Source organism: Gambusia affinis, linkage group LG02, assembly GCF_019740435.1.
Source record: "Gambusia affinis linkage group LG02, SWU_Gaff_1.0, whole genome shotgun sequence".
Classification (NCBI taxonomy): Eukaryota; Metazoa; Chordata; class Actinopteri; order Cyprinodontiformes; family Poeciliidae; genus Gambusia; species Gambusia affinis.
Genome location: NC_057869.1, coordinates 19313500 through 19327153, shown reverse-complemented (window position 1 = coordinate 19327153; position 13654 = coordinate 19313500). Strand labels below are relative to the sequence as shown.

At 39.0% G+C, this 13654-nt stretch overlaps 1 protein-coding gene across 3 annotated transcripts in view; it reads left to right on the top strand.

Moving 5' to 3' along the window:
* Positions 1-13654, top strand: part of ankrd11 (ankyrin repeat domain 11) — a 113165-nt gene that overhangs the window by 66516 nt on the left and 32995 nt on the right. For all 3 annotated transcript variants that reach the window (XM_044101060.1, XM_044101043.1, XM_044101052.1), the window contains one exon: positions 13135-13280. In XM_044101060.1, coding sequence (XP_043956995.1) covers positions 13194-13280 — 87 coding nt within the window. In that variant the 5' untranslated portion in view covers positions 13135-13193. The remainder of the gene's footprint in view (positions 1-13134; positions 13281-13654) is intronic.

Below are 13654 nucleotides of genomic sequence, written 5' to 3'. Positions count from 1 at the left end.
TGGCTTCCTTCACTGCATGTTCGGAGGTGCATAAACAAGCTAAAGTTATCTCAAGTTCAAACCTGGGAGTCAAATGCATCCTGTATGATCATATCACACCCAGACAGCATGGTGTATAGGTGTAAACACACTCAAAACCATTTAAGGGTGGCCTTTCCAAGACCACTTTCAGAGAGGATCTGGGAAAGTTGCAGTGGTTTAGCCGTCTGAATGCAGTTTGTACTGTGAGACACTGAAGGACCACCCACTGACCTGCATTGGCTCTCAAACAAATGCATTACCTGGATGGCTTCCTGTTTAAAAAAAATAAAACAAACTTATTCTGTAAACAGCAACTTTAAAATCAGATACTGCTGCTGGCCTGTTAAAAATCTTTATATGGCCATCTGAGGCATTTTTATACAAAAAATGTTTGACGGGGATAAAAAGTTGTAAAACAAATGCTTAAGTGAAGGACATTCTATCATTTGGTTGTGGGGGGGCGGGTGCGCGCGTTGTGAGGATTGAGACCGATGCCGTTGTTTCTTACTCATTCTGCTGCATGTTGGCGCGCAAGACGTAACTGACAGCATCCGGCTTGGGATTTTCAAAATAACAGCTCCTCCAGACTCAATACATAGAACGGACATATTTAATTATTTCTTGCGTGGCCCGGTACCAATTGGTCCGCGGCCCAGTGGTTGGGGACCACTGATTTACGTTGCAGTAGTCCAAAAATATTATAACCACACAGTCCATTGCAAATGCAAATATCATGCATTGATGCTGAAAGGACAAGTCCGATTCTTTATATTGTGCAGCTTTACTGATGCATTAAAAGTGCCAAAATGCTCACTGTTATTTAAGACACTCTTAATCCTTATATACTAAACTTAGTTAACATTCTCTTTTTTATGCTCTTGAACAAAGGTATTTTGTAACTAGTACTGTAACCATCTACCACCAGTTAGAACCTATCTGTCCAATCTAATGACCTTATTGATTGTCTCGTGAGTTTTTCCGCAAGTAGTTTGTCTGCTCATCTTTAGCATTCTGCACAAGTCTTCTCTTCTCTGGTTTGTGTTCAGATTTGTTTGATGTTCATTCAGTCAAACATACTAAGACAGGTAGCAGTGTGTTCCTGCTGAGGCAGCAAGAGTGATGAGCCACAATAAGCATTGCCTTAATGATCATAAAACATGTTTATTCGAATATTGCATTGACAATATTAGAATGACAATCTCACTGAATGTAGTTTCTCTAGTAATGTTGCTTGATTTGTTGGAGGTTTCTTTAAGGAAACTTTGAAAGACACTGAGTGTGATGATGGCAACAGGCTTCTCATGAGGGATTGTTTTTGATCTAATGTGTATGCAGTATTCCATTACCACTGCACATGACACGCTAACCATATCATGTTTCAATGCTCATTGACTAAGCAGTGATTATCTACACATAATGACACTACGCTAACTCCTTTAAACCCTTGTCCATGAAAAAGACTGATCTGAGACGATAATATTGAGAAGTACATTACAGGGTGTTATGGGGTATAAGTGTGTTTTTGTTTTTGTTTAGTGTGTGTTGTATTTTGGTCACGCTATCATAAAATGTGTTGCCAAACACACAAGAACAATCTGTGCCTTGTCTGTAGTAGGTTACATGTTAGGGATCATGTTTGTCGTAAAGTTTTGTAGAAACCTGCTAATTGCTGGAAGTGAGTCCATTGGGTGTCTCCCTGCAGAGAAATCCAAGGATTAATACTGTGAGTATGCTTTCATTGGGATAGGAGCATGAATATGAACTGTGTTCATGTGTCTAAATAATATATTTCAGTTGCTGACTGAATGTAGTTTGTGGTTTAAAGAAACATTGACCCACTGATCCGGTGTTCTGCTCTTGTCTTAGCGAACATTTTGACATGTCTGCATGTTAACGGTCAAACTGAATTTTAATGCCAGGTCTGAAACTCAGCCTGAAAGCTATGCACTAACTGAGTCATGAATGCATGTTATTGTTACTGCTGAAAAGAGGCCATTGCACAGTTACTACAAAATCTTGTATTTATGTCACTCTGGCATTTGGTGTAATGGATGGACTAATTAGTGGTGTAACGTTATACAGAAAAATCATGCTTTTGTACATACCTCAGTTTTAAAATCCGAGTTCAATCCTAGTTCAGTGAGACAAATATTACCACCTTTAGAAACTAAATTAATATTTTATTATTTGATTTTTAAGTATATAATTGCAGTTATGTCCAAAGTTACTTTTTTGTGCTGTTTTGTGTGGGTAAGGGAAGGGTGGGGATTTGTTCTTTTATGTAAATTTTTGTATATCCATTTGGAAAATTTAATAAAAAAAATAAAAATAAAAAAATTCTTTTTATGTGTAGAATAGAAGTGCTAATGTTGATAATATGGTTTCCAGTAGTTGTGCAAAAAGTCTGATGCACATTTTGAAAAAGCAAAATCCGATGTCTTTTTTTTTATTATTGTGATATAAAGGAGAACAATGATCTCACCACAATACATATTCATTTTTTATCTTTTCTTAAATGTAATTGATTTTGACTTTTTGTCCATGGGGGGTTCTTTCTGCAACCTTATGCTGGACACAAAAAGTCTTGATTGTAAAATTGTGGGGGTTTTGTTGTTGTTTACACAATCACCAACATATCCAAGCCAACCTCCAGAATGTGGATAAACCTCCATGTCTGTATTCGAAGGGCTTACATCCTCAAATATTTACCTTTAAAGCTTAACGATGGCTTTACAAGAAGAGTTTTTGTCCAAAATATTCTCTTGGCTTGAAACAATTTTAGTATTTTTCAGATTGATCTCAGATTTTTTGATTGTTTTTTTTTCTAAATGTACTTTGTGACACTAAGAAGAGCTCTGGCCAGGCTAAATGTGAGGTGTATTAATCTCTGCATCAATTATATTATAAACTTGAGTAAGCGACACACACACTTTTAATTTATGCATTTATGTACTAATGTATCATCCAACTCCTCTAAGAGCTCCATGTGTATGTTATTAGGAAACAAGTATTGGCAAAAGTCCACATGCTGCCAGGTGCTCCAGTGGCATTGGTTCCCTGCCCCCTCTTTAAGCAGGCACCGCCCCACACCTTAGCTGTCTGCAGAGCACAGCAGTAACAAGCCTTTCATCCTTGCATCCCTTCATCCGGCCCTGCCCAGTGATTTATAATTCATCTGGGATCCTGCCTCCCTCCATCCCACTGCACCAGGACAACATTAACATTCTGCTCGGTCCCAGCTATGCTTCACCCACGTCTGTGTAGTGGGCTTGAAGACTGATTCTTGGGCCGAGTCAGTTGGGTTTTATATCCAATGTCTATTAGATTAGATGTTTGTGGATGCGTTGTGATGGGGATCGGTGTGCTTGTGAAGCATTTTGTCTGCTCCAGGTCTTAGCTTTTCCTCTATATATTTCCAGCCCCAGCTACTAATTTCTGTAGTAACAAACACAAGTGCAGAGAAATGTTTGGAAGCTTATGCTTATACACGAGGTTTCATATGACTCTTAAAGAAGAGCCTTTTTAATTCTGAAGTTCAGACAGAAGCATTACATATTTGTTAATGAATACTATAGCTTGCTTCTTTTAATTGAGCCAGTTATAAACTATGATTTGTATCAGATGACCTGCTGCAGTTTCCCTGTTTATGGAACAACATTGCTGGCTTGTTTACTTAGTTGAGTTCATCAGCTGTTTTCCTAATCCAGGGCTAAACCTTTCCGAACCAGAGTATCAGAGAGCATCGATGTATCCGTCTTGTCTTTAGGATTAAAGATGTTTGTAAAGTCTAAACCGATCGTTACAATTTTAGGGCTGTGATGATATCTGTTATACTGGCACATGTCTGCAGCGATAGACTCTCCTTATCCCATGCTACTGTTTACTTAACTTAGTATTTACTTTTACTGCAGCCCCATTTTCCAAGTCTCTTGTTTTTACACAAGACTCCAAGAACAGCCTCTCTTTCTTATTCTTACTGTCTCTCCATCTGTACTGTAATGTTTTGAAAGAACTGTTTATCTAAAAACTAAAAATGTTCAGTAAGATTCAAACCTCACAGAGCAGGAAGTCATACGGCAGCAGTCAAGTGTTTTTCTGCAGAAGAGTAGGTGCAAATGCCAACAGTGGACCAAAAGCTAATTCTTATGTATTATGATTATTATCTTTGCTTTTTAAAATATTTCCCTTAGTCAAAGTGTCGGCTAACACATCATATCTTGCTGAGAAAGATATCTGAAGATGCTAGTGTAGCCAATTTGCAATCGTTTACAAAAGCATTTTTCAAAAGTCTTTGTTTGTTCTGCACTGCTGTACTTTTTGAATGCAATGTTATCTGACTTATTTGTGATGTACAGTGCGGTTTAACACTGGACATTCTTTGTATGTTGGCAATTTTTACTTCTGTCTGATTGTGTGTGTGTTTCTGAGACATAATGATGCTCATCTGTGGAAAGGTCATCTCCACCCTCTGTGCCTCTCCTCCCTTGCCTTTCTCTCACACTGTTCATTATCTATCCAGACTTGATCCCTCTGCTCTGCATTTATTTTTACCTCCTCACGTAATCCTTAATTAATGTAGGATCTAGCCACAGTGCCTCACATTTTACTACCATGCACACACAACAGTTACACGAACACACTCATTCAGTCGGTCCGAATTCAGTCATTTATGTTCTCATGTCAGGGCATAACGATGCTCAGAGTAAGACACAGCATACATGTCAAAATTTGGTTTTCACATCATCTCTGCAAATGAGTTTAACACATAGCCATAATTTCAAGAATGGAATCTGCAGAGTGACCTCTTGCTCACAGCTGTAATAAATGGTCTGTTTAAATAGGTGAATGAAAGAAATCCCTAGAGAATCTGCTTATTAATGCCTCTTCACATATTTCCTACACATTTTTAAAGTCAACTTAAAAGAAATCAGATTGATTGGTTAAACACAGCTGGATACTGTGAGCTATGTGGGAGTGATTAATGGATGCAGCTCACTCTGTTAGCTAATGATTCCAGTGTTTGTACTTAGACTTGCTGCTCCTCTGAGAATGCTTGGAAAATTAACTTTTGGGTTTTTTTTGTTGCCACTTGTTTTCTTGGTATCTCTGCTACTTGTCGTTTGTCTTTGAAGTCCATGTATTCATCCATTGTGTTGCTTAATACTGTATAGCACATTTAAACGTCTACTTCTATTTTTTTTTTCCTATGCCCTTGAAGTAATACTCATGTTTTTCTATTGGAAATGCACGTTGGCACTTAGGTTGTATAATATCAGAAAATGGAGAGATATTCTTATTAAGAATAATATCTTAAGATTTAGGACAGGATGAGTTTTGATAAATGCACATTTTCCTCACTTCTCTCATTCTGATGTATAATCACAATGTTTCCAAATCTCTCACTGCTTAACAGGGTGGACGTATGAGATGTGGATTTCTGCTGAAGTCAATCTTCCTCAAACAGGCTGAACGTTAATATTGCATGAAAAGCACAAATTTCAGAAATTTAACATGCAGGATTCAATTCCACTCCAAACGTATCTTAGTTTGATAGAGTATAGTCTAAAAAGTGAAAGTATCCAGTGAGTAGCATACCTGACAATGGAAAAAACCCATTCAAAGCACAGTCATTGAAAATTATCCCTCCTTCAGTGAACATGAAATGTCACATGATGCGGCTCTCATTCTGAACCTTCCCTTAAAATAACTGAGAATTTATTTAGTCAAATAAAGGACATAAAAATAAACAGCTCTCACTAAGGCCTGAGCTGAGTTATGAAAAATAGTTAAAGAGCACTTCTCCCTTTTCGTAGAATGAAACTTACTAAATAGCGCTGGCGACCTTAGACATGTTTATATCCCATATGGTTGAATAGATTTGTTGTGTTGCTAAGTGGTGCAGCAATCACTGACTAGCAGATCTTACACACCATGTGTTTTGTAATCTACTGTTTTGTTTCATTGAATCGTAAGCGTTCTCACACATTAACTAAACTGACTTGAATGTTGAAATTGAAGGATCACACTGACTAGTTGCACAGTCTTTTTGGTTGAGTCAAAAAGAAAATGGTTTGAAAATGACATAAAGCAGCTCAAATAACCTGTCAGTACAACCAAGGCATTCAGATCCCCCTGTCTGAATGCACATGTTAAACCTTAAACTTTAATGCAGATGTGCTACAGCAGCAGGAAACCAAATCACTATCCACTCATGTCAGACAAGAACAGGAAGCTAAGACAACGACTCAAATGTGTTGCTGAAAACTAGACAATAACAAACTGGAAAACCAGAATAAGGGGTAAAATAAAATATTAACATAAAACCATAAATATATCCTCTGTTGTGTCAACAGTACAGGCTGATGTTGGTGTAATGGTGTGAGGAATATTTTCTTGGCCCACTTTAAGCCTCTTAGTACCAACCGAGCATTATTTAAACCCCAGAGCCTACATGGGTGTTGTTGCTGACCTTGCACATTCCTTTTTAGCAACAGTATACCCATCTTGTGATCGCTGCTTCCTGCAGGATAATGCAACATGTCAAAAAAAGGCCAGATTATCTCAAAGGGGTTTCTTGAACATGATGAGTTTGGTTTGCAACCACTAGATCTCAGTTTGTTGCACCTTTGGTATTATTTTCAACAGTTTGTTGAATCTCAGCCAGAAGGAACTAAGGCAGTTGTGAACAGGGTCCGACCAGGTACAAGCAGAGTGTGTAGAGAAGATTGTACTGGAATGTATTTGGGACAGAATGCTCATCCCTCATTGACATAACAGTGATTTTCTCTCAAAAACTAAACTCACTGAACTGCTTGGTGTGTGCAAAGCTCAAGAATAAAGCTAGAAGTAAATAAACATTTAGTTACTGCGCTTTGGCATGCAAACAGTGTTTTTCATGTCAATAGCTGCTTCTAAATCCTTTTGCAGAGTATTTATTCTGCGATTTCAGCCAACCTCTTAGGAGGTGCATTTAGTGGTTGACTTTGTTGTAGTAATCATTACAATGGGTTTCCACTCACATCAAAGTAATGGCATGGAACTGGAGCACCGGGTGCATCCAACGATTACAGTTGTTTTGAGGCTTTTTGTCACAGACATCTTAAAACTGTACATCCTCTTGACTCGCCACTGTTGGTCCTTTACATGCATGGAAAGGACCAACTTTCTGCAGGCCCCTTTACAGTGTTGGAGATGTTTGTTAATAGGTCAATAGGCTTGCTCTCTTTCTGTTCACAGCTTTCTCGCCTGCTTCTCTGATAGGCCTGCATCTGTCTCATCCTTTAGTTGCTAGGCAACAGGCTTTCTTTGTATGTGCATGTGTGTGTCCTCACACGTTGCTGTGGCAATGTCAGGCTTTTGCCTGTGAGAGAGGAGAGAGAGATGGAGAGAGAGAAAGAGAGATGTTGAAAATAGAGGGAAAGGCAGATGAGAAAGAAGTACTCAGAGAGGCGAGAGGGAAGAAATGAGAATGAGTCACAGTGCTGATGAAGCCGAGGGATTGGAGAGGAAAGCGCCAAAAAGCACTAGATTGTCTCTGGCCTTTCCTGCAGCCGAGCTGCATATATATATACAGACCTGCCACTATCTTAGCGAGGTCACTGGCAAAGACAGCATGATTTACCAGACTGGCAGGCAGGCAGCAAGCCCTGAGCTGTTATTGGATGGAGGAGAGAGGTGTAAGGAAAAGTGGACGTGCTTAGAATAGAAAATCAGAACAAGTGATTGAATTCCTCCCCACATCTCACTCCTCGGTTGCTCTTGGGCTCTCTCCTCTCCAAGAGTCTAACAGATAATAGGACCACTCCCACTCACTCACATGGCGAATATATTTCACATTCAGATTCCCATATCCCCTATACTTGTATTAATCTGCAGCATACATGGAAGATTATCCATCCTGATTTTGCCAAGATGTCTTTTCTCTTTCAGGGAATGCAAAGTAGTTAGACAAGATTTATTGCAACTTTCAACTTTTATATTATACCTACAAAAGTGAAAGGAAAAAAAAGTTTTTTGAAACATAGCCTTGATTTGTAGATAATCATTGCTCTTTAATACAGCTCTCTGTGAAACCACGTAACTAAGTTCATTTTATACTTTCTCACATTTTTTGTACTAATGCATCTCTTGAGTTCATGTTTGTGTATTGCACTTGTGTGAGTGTGTGTGTGTGTGTGTGTGTGTGTGCATTGATGTGTCCATCTCTTCATCTTTACGCAGGCTTATAATAATGTGAATGGGCCCAGGTCAAGGTCTGAGCAGCGAAGCTGGGCTGTGGTTGCCTGGATACAGCAGCTGAGCCAGGCTGGCTTTATTTGCACGCTAAACAGGAGAGCTAGTGGCTGCTGTTCTCTTTCTATAGACTGTTCCCCTCACAGCATGTCAATAGACTGCAGGGTAAACACAAACGTAGGGTTTAATGATAATGTAATATTTTAAAACCATGGTAACCCTAAGACATTATGTATTAAATACATTGGGGAATAAAATATGAGCATATTGCTTCATTTAAAAGAACAAAAAGCTCAAAGTCTTGTTTGTTCCTTTACATTCTAATTCTCAGCAGGTGCTGGAGAGTGAAAGTCTGACGAGGGGAGTCGAATACGACTTTTGACCTGCATAACATTGTTGTCACCATTTTTACCCAGATATTGCGCCCGGCTGTCAGTGAGCTCTCTGCTGACTCGTATCTGATTGTGCAATATACAGTAGGGTCGGTTGGTACTCGCACAAAAATACAAGCCGTGCCTGACAGAGAAACATGCCCATCCCTGTTTGCAGCTGTTGTGTTGTTCAGCTGTCAGTGTGGAAAATTTGAGGTGTGTTTTTGTGTGTACAATGAGCGAGTGTTATGAGCTAGGAGTGGCTTCGGGTCGGAGCAAACAAGAGGATTTCATCTCTGCGCCTTTACCCTCTCTCTTTCTCTGCACTTTGTTTGTGAGCTTTGGTCTTTGTTCTGTCTTTCCTCTTTCCCTTCCTCATTATTACTCAGCTGTGTCTCACGGCTGAAGTTTTTTTTTTGTTTGTTTGTTTTGGCAATATCATGATTGCTGCTGGTGATATTGGTCCTCAGGTTTTCAATGGGAAGACCAGGACTTTCCCCATTTTAGTAACACAAAAACCTTGAAACGATTAAGTTGTAGATTTGAAGTGGTAACAATGTCTTTCAAAGGCCTGTCAGGAAAGCTTCCTTGTCAAAAGGATGAGAAAAGAGACTATGGGATCATATTTAAGTCAACTTGTTTTTGTCTTATTTAAATTATTATATTGGTACATCTAAAAAAAAAAATTTAATTGTTTTTAATATTTAATATTTCTTGCCAGTTACCTCAGAAAGTGAAATAATTCTTGAAGGGTGTCGATGGCCGTCTTATGGACATCTGTCAAGTCAGCAGTCTTCCCAATAATTGTGTAGCCATCTGACCCAGAATATGAGAGACTGTTTGAAAAATTATTTATGTTCAACAGTTTGATCCCTTTTTGGAATCTGAAAAGGTTATGGAAACGAGACAAAAAAGCAACATAACTAATGTTCTCCAGACCATTTTGTTTTGATTGTTCTGTAGATTTGACCTTTGTTTATGGACTGTGTGCATTTTGTCTCTCGCAAGATCAATGTGACTATATCTCCTTACGGTGAAGCTAATAGTTTTAGAAATCACAAAAGTAAAGCTCCTGATAAAGTCTAGCAGCGAGTGGCAGCTTGTGTTACTGAGAGAAAATAGCAACAAACTCCACAGTATTTTCAGAAAAGGACTTCCACAAGCAAAAGAGTTCATCCAAGAGGGCTCAGGGATGTGCAAAGCTGCAATGAATGACTACAAAAATAGCTAAATTTGTCTTAAAGCTGTAGTTGTGGTCAGCTATAGGATACACTGTTGTGCACTATGACATTATTTTAGGAGAATGTGCCTGATTGTTTTTCTCCTACATTTGTTCATTGGAGAAAACAAAATAATATTTCCTGGTTGTCAGATGGCTAGTTTTCCTTTTGAATTTGTTCTTTCAGTAAACTGCTTTAGGTTTTGAACTAACTCCGTGTTGACACCCATGCAGTGAAGTATAATGCCAGCGTCAGTAAGCCTGTGTGCCAGTGCATCTGTGAGAGTACACAGAGTATGCTGCAATATGCTGAAGTGTTGGCCTCCGTCTGACCGCAGAGGGAGTGGCACAGAGGATAGAGAAGGTGTAGGGAGAAAGGAATATGATGCACAAATGAAAGTAACTGTTTAGTCTTGGATGAGAATGAAAGCAGAACTGGCTGGTCCTGCTCTTCTCTGTAAGAGGTTGCCTTTCTAGCTCATCTTGCTTTACTTCGTCCTGCTGGGTAGCATCACTAATCTGACCGACGCCAAGCATGAAGCCTCTTCCTGTTGACAGAAGCTGTAGTTGCAGTAAATGAAAGATTCATGAACTTTTGTTGTCTCATTCATGGCTTATGTGAAGTTGCTTTTTACCGTTGAAATGTCTTGTCTAAACTGTTTCATTTTCCATTGTACACTGGTCACTAATTTATTTGTATCCATAATTTTAAATTATTTTGTTGCCTCTATAAACTCAACCTTTTTTTTCTTCATGGAAACGGTTGGTTTATCAAGTTTAATGTCATTACATAAATTGTGCACATTACCAGCATTAGGATTAAAGCTAATGGCATGACACAAATTAAAAAAAAAATTGTTTTTTTTTTCTGTTTTAGTGTTGGTGGAAACAGCTGTTCAAAGTGTTTTGGTGTCTACTCTTGTCCTACTCTTTTCTCACTGCGAGACAATGAAACGTGGCAGGCACATTTATAACTTGTGTTCCTTTTTATGTCTGTCTTGTTAAAGTTGAAGAGCCAAAAATAAATCCAACTTGACAAATTACAAACAAACTACCTTTTTCTTTGGGCGGGGGTCTCTCAAATGTCCACCTCACTGTGCACAGAATTATACATGTGGAGGAAATCAGCTTCTGCGCATACAGTACACACAAAGACACCCGGTGTCAGCAGATATTTTGTAAGTCTTGACTGGGATAGAATTACAAAGGAAATGATGCCAGGGGTTTTGAACAGGGTTTGTCTTTATGTGTGTCTTTGTGCGACTGCCTACTAGCAAGCATCATTTTCTTGTGTTTCGCAAATCAGCGAAATGCTCCGCTGCTAGAACCATCACTCATAGTAGTCTCAAAATAGTGCACATTATTGTTCTAGAAGCCCAGCTGACCTAGTTTGAAGTGTGTGTCTGTGTTGCTGCAAGGTTTGTTTATTTCTCAGAGCAGACGACCTTCCTGCCACTTTGTTTGCTGTGGTGAGATGTGGGAGTTTAGAGGACGTGAAGTTGATTGCCTACCAGTAACACAGTGGGAGTAACAATGAGGCACAGAAGAGAGGAAGGGGGCCCGGGGTTTCTGCGACTCTCTTTCATACAACAGTAAATGGGGCAAATCTGTCGTCCACTTTAGCCGAGCTGATCTGGTTGGCTTGCTGACTCCTTGAAGTGACTGATTTGACTGGAAGGATATAAATAGCGTTCCTTCAATAGGATAAAGCAGAGTGGAGGGAACGGGGTGGGGGAAGGGCGGGATGTGGAAGTGGCGCCAGGGATGATAGTGCTGGTGTCTCAGTAGAGGAAAAATAATGCTGCCATGGTCTCATCTGTTCACTCACTCAGTCACAGAGACGATCATACTTTGACGCAGAGAAGAAAATGTTTTATTGAAAGGAGTATTTAGAGAGCTACTGTATGAGTAATTCATGGCCCTGAGAAGCAGAGGTGCTTGCAGGAAGGAGGTAGATAGAAATGCACATTTTCTTGCGTTGCACTACCACTCCCCACAAAAGATGCTGCTGAAAACAAAGCAATATTAACTGCTCACATTAACCTAAGCAGGTAGAATTATTGGTGGTGTTGATGTGGTGGCCCAACTTTTTCAGTGAAAATGGTAGGTATGTTGTAAATTGGTACATACTAAAGCCCACAATTACAAAGATTGGCTTGCTGTGGCTGTAAGTGCCTGTTTGGATTTTTGTTTAGACATGTGGGTTTTTGTTTAGACATGCCTGTCATGTTTCTGAAGACATTCCTTGGCTGTCTTGATTTTGCTTTGGATCCCAAAACATGGGGTTACACTACGTGTTGCATGGCCTGCCCAGTTGTCATTAGAACATTCAGTTTGTTTATCCTTGAATTATTTTTGTTTTTCACGTGTTTGTGCCACCGTAAAATTTGGCAAACTGAGTTAGATTTAATTCTGTAGGTTCTTAAAAAGATATCTCCAATTTAAGTCTCTAGTGTCCAGATTTTCTATGATAAATCTTTGATTACATTTAGTTTTCTATATTTATTCATTGCCTTTACCACTGATTCTTTTTATTTTTTATATATAAATTCCAGTGGGGTATTTTTTTTTTTTTGCTTTTTGTTTTTGTTTTGAGAAACGCACCGCCTGCTGAGCAATTCAGGTTTTATAAACTGTGGTAAAACTAAAATATTCAAATTTTTCAGTAAGCCTTCAGGTTCTTCTCATGAGGCTGTTTTTTTTTGTATTTTGTTTAGGGCATTATATTCAAAATGTTCTTGATATATTATCTACTATCAGTTCAGTCTGTTTCATCACGGCTAACTTTGCATTTAAGATGGTTTGGCTTTGAAATAAGGGTTTTAATATTTGACCTAAATGTGTTGCCAGTGGCCGTTACGGGTAAAAAAAAAATAAAAAATAGAAACATTGAGGGGGCAAAACTGGGTAGACTAGTTTCTGTTTCACTCTTTTTCACAGACTATCAAAAAAAGCAATGGAGAATAATGCCAGATCTAACAAAAAACAACTTGAGGATATATTATGTTTAACGAATTGACTTATAAAAAGTCAGACTTTAGTTTTAAATGCCTCCAAACAATTATCAATAAATAACTCAAGTTATTTTGTCATTTTTTTTTACTTGAAAGTGTAGACCATGTCCTACCTCTCAAATTTCACTTTCTGAATTGTGCAGAAACTCTGGAGAACGTCTGTGGGTTTTCCCAGCGCAGTGTTGATGACTACATTGTGTGAACGAGTTAATAGTCATGTCGCACCCAGGTGCTAACCTCCTTTGACAATTTCTTTCTGTTTCACTCTTTTTCACAGACTGTCGATGACGATGCAATGGCAGCGTGAATGAAGCTTGGCGTGGGGAGATCTGAACGATGCCCAAAGGTGGGGGTTCTAAAACCCCCCAGCTGGACCACTTCCCACTCAACACCGACATGGTGGAAAAGCAGGGTGGGAAAAAGGTATGGAAAACCCTTCAAAGTGTTATGATTTGGAGCTGTCCCCAGATGTAAGCGAGAATATTTTATTGGTCAGCAAAAGTCTTAAATAAACTATTTGTTCTTATAAACCCCGTCTTGAATAACACTTGACTACACAGAAACCTTTGGCAAATATCAGAAAATAACCTGGGAATTACCCTGAATTACATCCAGTGATTACATGATTATAGTTCCATTACAGTTTCACCACACTGTCTGCGTTCTTTCCCTGTTTTGTCGTCCCGTGCACATTTTTCATCTATTAAGTGCCATATAGACGGCCACTTCACCAGATTTATTCCACTTGAGACGGTGTCGGGTCACCAAACGCATGCAGGGTTCGGCGTCTAACCAGC